Source organism: Sinocyclocheilus rhinocerous, unplaced genomic scaffold, assembly GCF_001515625.1.
Source record: "Sinocyclocheilus rhinocerous isolate Xijiao unplaced genomic scaffold, SAMN03320098_v1.1 scaffold975, whole genome shotgun sequence".
In the NCBI taxonomy this organism is placed as follows: Eukaryota; Metazoa; Chordata; class Actinopteri; order Cypriniformes; family Cyprinidae; genus Sinocyclocheilus; species Sinocyclocheilus rhinocerous.
In genome coordinates, this window is record NW_015628726.1 from 1,046,837 (window position 1) to 1,051,960 (window position 5,124).

At 39.6% G+C, this 5,124-nt stretch overlaps 1 protein-coding gene and 1 long non-coding RNA gene across 2 annotated transcripts in view; one reads left to right on the plus strand and one right to left on the minus strand.

Moving 5' to 3' along the window:
• Nucleotides 1-5,124, minus strand: part of LOC107738402 (thromboxane-A synthase-like) — a 60,077-nt gene that overhangs the window by 14,917 nt on the left and 40,036 nt on the right. Inside the window, exons 7-10 of the mRNA XM_016550164.1 lie at nucleotides 4,129-4,217; nucleotides 3,892-4,040; nucleotides 3,571-3,701; nucleotides 3,148-3,489 (exon numbers count right to left, since the gene is read on the minus strand). Of these exons, the coding sequence (XP_016405650.1) occupies nucleotides 3,148-3,489; nucleotides 3,571-3,701; nucleotides 3,892-4,040; nucleotides 4,129-4,217 (711 nt within the window). The remainder of the gene's footprint in view (nucleotides 1-3,147; nucleotides 3,490-3,570; nucleotides 3,702-3,891; nucleotides 4,041-4,128; nucleotides 4,218-5,124) is intronic.
• LOC107738403 (uncharacterized) overlaps nucleotides 1-5,124 on the plus strand; it is a 17,021-nt gene that overhangs the window by 9,871 nt on the left and 2,026 nt on the right. The window lies entirely within an intron of this gene.

Genomic DNA, 5,124 nt, shown 5'->3' on the forward strand with positions numbered 1-5,124 from the left:
TCTCTCTCTCTCTCTCTCTCTCATTCAGATCATCAGCTCAGCTCTGTTCCATTTATACACTTATTTTCACATAGCTATGAGAAGCGTTATACATGGACGCGCGTGTAGTTGCCGTACTGTATTAAAGCTTTCATCAGGATAAAACCGTATATTAAAAGCTAACCTAAGCAGTAGCATTTACAAATAAGAGCGTATCTAAAAGTATGAGACAACAAAAAACATAGGCCTACCATTAAAAGCCGTGCTTGCACAGGTTCTGCACGATCCTCTTCAATAATATCCTCTGCTTCTCAATCGGGCTCAAACTGATAAGCGATATTAACGACGCCGTTGTTTACAATACAACCGGAGCACATGCCGCTGAGGTGAGGGGCGGGACGATTAGACGTGCGCTAGAGGCGGTTTAGCCAATCACAACACACTGGGCTAGCTAACCAATCAGAGCCCATCGCCTATTTCTGAGGGCGGGGCTTCATAAAAACAGGAAAAGATCAGCCCGTTTCTCAGAGAAGGGACAGAGCGGTGTGGAATAAAGATAAATTATGTGAAAAATAATAAAAAAATTTTTTTTTAAACAAAGCATCAACACATGTTAGACTGCACCCCATAAACACAATCAAGCCTAGAAAAAAACCAGTGAACCACCCCTTTAAGAAACACTATGAACCTGCAAACACACCAATAATCTGAACACATAACATGCATGCACATGACATCACGGTTTTCACAAATTTGCGTTTTAGTAGTTTACACGGAGATGACAAGGGTATTGTTTTCAAAAACTCTAAAACACGTTTAAATTTTTAGGTCCCCATAACGCCATTGTCATGTAAATGAATGGCCAAAATGCATACGTTTTCCTTTTTAGTTGAAAATGGTGTAGTGTTCAATTCATTTTAAATGTAAATAAATGACCTTAAAATGCAAATAAAGAATATAAAACTCGAAACATGCAAATCTTGGGGTACTTCGAGTAAATATTTTAAGTCAAAAGGGTTTGGCTGACAAAAGAAAAGTTTAAGAATCCCTGCTCTAAGATATTCTGGTAACTAGAAATGGATTGAGGTTTGTTTATTTATTTATTTATTTATTTATTTATTACCCATTTTATCATCGATCAGGCAAAAAAACATCACCGCTTTTCGCAACAAGTCAAATGATTTGACGTATCGTTCAAGTTTGGGACAAGTTATGCACTGAAGTTTACTACTTAAGGTTAGCGGTGTGTTTAAATCCCTAAAACCCCAAGTATAAGCAATAATAAGTCTTAGCAAACACCACTAAATATTGAGTGTATTCTCTTCACACCTTTATTCTCCTGTCAAGCAGTTTCTTTCACGCACACACATTTAATATACTCTTTATTTTCACGGATTTGATTAAAACCGTATTACATGGAATCTTGCAAAGTGTTTTGTTTGAGACCGTAGAAGCTCAGGCTGTAGGGAAGAGTGATCCCTTGAGATAAGGGGGAACAAACATGAAAAAGTAATGTGAGAGAGCCAGAATCATCCCCTAATAACGTATGCTGATTTAGAGGCTCTTCTTCCCACATCTGACCCTCTTCCTCATCACCATCCCGCCTCTCCAGCGCTTTGCGGCACAGATTACACTGTTTCAGAGAATCAATCAAGAATTCCTCTCTGTCTCTCTCACGAGTATGCACATTATGCACAAACAGAAGACATCAAATCAGCAGAACCACCATCATCACTGCAAACCGCCACTATATTTATAAAGGAGAGTAAATTATCCAAGCAGATATATTGTAAACCGAGCGCAAGCCTCTTATAACTATCACAGTGCTGCAGCTTTTCTGAATTGTTTTAAATGTAACCCGTCTGGCTGTCTTTCACTTTATTAGTAGTCTTTGCTAAACCAAGTACCACTATAGCTAGTGTTAGGGATTTCAACAAACCCCAAACCCTAAATATTAACTTGCTTTTTAGCTCGTTGAGGAGAGAGATTTTTCTCTGAACTTTAAGGATCCCCAGCACTTTATAGTGAAAACCACTGCTCTATGGTTTATCCTACCCATTATGCGCGCTGAGATACAGCTCACCCATAAAACATTTGTTTCCGTCCTTGTAAATTTAATCAACGGTCCTGATAGTAAACGGTTTCTGAGAAATGCGCCGGGCTGGCTCATGCAGACCTTCAAAACTAATGGGAAGAAACAAAGCAACCCACTAAAAAGCAGAGAATGCTTCACGTAGAGATGGAGGACAAAGACAAAATATTTCAAAAAAGCATTTTCTGAATCATAACGGCATTTATGGGTACCCACAGCAGAACTAATAGGACAAAAATTGCAGAGAATGTCACTTAAGAATCAATCAAGAATTCCTCTCTGTCTCTCTCACGAGTATGCACATTATGCACAAACATAAGACATAAAATCAGCAGAACCACCATCATCACTGCAAACCGCCACTATATTTATAAAGGAGAGTAAATTATCCAAGCAGATATATTGTAAACCGAGCGCTTATACAAGCCTCTTATAACTATCCCAGTGCTGCAGCTTTTCTGAATTGTTTTAAATGTAACCCGTCTGGCTGTCTTTCACTTTATTAGTAGTCTTTGCTAAACCAAGTACCACTATAGCTAGTGTTAGGGATTTCAACAAACCCCAAACCCTAAATATTAACTTGCTTTTTAGCTCGTTGAGGAGAGAGATTTTTCTCTGAACTTTAAGGATCCCCAGCACTTTATAGTGAAAACCACTGCTCTATGGTTTATCCTACCCATTATGCGCGCTGAGATACAGCTCACCCATAAAACATTTGTTTCCGTCCTTGTAAATTTAATCAACGGTCCTGATAGTAAACGGTTTCTGAGAAATGCGCCGGGCTGGCTCATGCAGACCTTCAAAACTAATGGGAAGAAACAAAGCAACCCACTAAAAAGCAGAGAATGCTTCACGTAGAGATGGAGGACAAAGACAAAATATTTCAAAAAAGCATTTTCTGAATCATAACGGCATTTATGGGTACCCACAGCAGAACTAATAGGACAAAAATTGCAGAGAATGTCACTTAGTCCATAAATTATTTGTGCATAACATTAAATAAAGAAGCATTCTCAAAATAAGAATGAAATAAATGTTGGTTTCCAAGTGCAACGGGCATTTAAATCCTGACTCACGTGTCTGCTGAAGAATTCATCTACTTCCTCTTGGAGTTTTTTCTGGCACTCTGGATGGAGTGCTAACAGGTAGCACGTGAACGCTAGTGTGTTGCTGCTCGTCTCATAGCCAGCCAACAGGAAGATGAAGGACTGACCGACAACCTCATCCTCTGTCATCATTCTCTTCTGCTGGGCGCGCTTGGTGGACTCGTTTCCAGGTCCATTTTCCTGTCCGTTGTCCATCCCCTGTTCGGTGCAAGCCTGTTCATCTGCGTCATTGACCACATCAAAGTGCTCCAAAGACAAATACTTGTTGCTGGCCCTGACGTCCAGCATCAGCTGCAGAAAGTCTCGCCTCCGCTGTAGACAAGCAGATCACAAACATGTTTATCTGGTTGATACTGAGGAATTATTAAATAATTTCATTGTTCACGGCCATACCTGTTCTGGGGGAAGATCATCTCTCTGTTTAATCATCTTCTGAATACATTTGATAAAAAAGCTGTTCATCTCATCTCTTGATTTATTGGGAAGGAGACCAGCAAGAGGCTTAAGCAGAAATGGAAAAGCCACTGCAGGAAAAACGACAGTCAGAAAACTGTACTTTTTCCTCTTACTTGTATAATAAATATGCTAATCGAAATATCAGCATAATGAAAATGAGTTTCATATTATCATCTGTCGGAAGCACTTTCCAAGCTGTGATATCCTGTCTACAATAATGAGACCAAAATGAATGCTGCCTGCACTGGTTTAACGTACTGAAGAATATCATGATGGGTTTGAAGAAGGTGAAAGCGAAGAACTTGGAGGCGTGGTTCACAAAAGGATCATCCGGATTGTTCTGAGAGTCCACCTGCGTACCAAACGCCACACTGGCAATTACGTCCATCGTGAAGCAGCCGAAGCACCTGCAAAACAAACGTGTATTATATTATTAAAAGCTCTGACATAATCAAAGAAACAGATGTGCGCACACATGTTGAAAGAAACTCGTACTTGTGAATGTTAAAGCTGTTACCGGACTCAGCGTGGCTCTTCAGGTTTCTCACTAACGTCTCTGTGGCCATGTTGATGAGGAGAACCATCTGCAAAGCGAGTATTGTGCCCGCACAGATATCAGAATCAGTAAACACCACAAACCAATGCAAAGGAGTTAGATTACGGCAAATTGCTGCCGAGCCGATAACGAGGAATAAATGCAGTCTAATGTGTCCTTCTAAAGAACAAAAAAAAACAAAAAAACAAATAATGAAAATGGCTTGTGCATATAAAGATGTAGGCTTTGTTGATGGTATAATTCCTTTTCCCACATCCGTCCTGAAAAGCACATGGGAAACGGCCACAAGGCAAGTCCATTAATGGCTTTTGATTCCAGAGAGCATGACCAATGGGGAAAAAAGGCTCAATTTTATCATCTCAAGAAATGACTGATTTAATTAATTGATATATTTATTAAGAACGAACCACAAAACGGTTTAAAACACCATGAACTATTTGGTTTCCATAGAGTAAATACTGCTAGTGTACTGTACCCCTTACAAAAAAACTGACAGTAGAGACCGTGATCGTTTGTGGAAAGTACCATGCTGTTCCTATCAAGATTCCCACACTTTTTCATTCATGACTTTTCAGTGATGTTTCTAGTCATTTCTGAGTAACTAAATGAGAATTTGTTAAAGGGGTCATATGATGCTTTTTTAAAGATCATTATTTTGTGTATTTGGTGTAACATAATATGTTGACATGCATTAATGTTCAAAAAACACATTATTTTTCAAATACTGTACATTATTTTAGGTCCTCTATGCCCCGCCTCTCTCAAACGCTTCGTTTTCTACAAAGTCCCGCCTTCCGACAAGCGCAGTCTGCAAGCACGCGTCGGAAATGTAACGCCCCTTACCATAATCCCGAGCTTCATCTTTCAAAATAAATGTAAAGACAGAGCCCGAAAGGGGAAAACACTCGCGTGACCCACACAGTGATGAAGCTGGT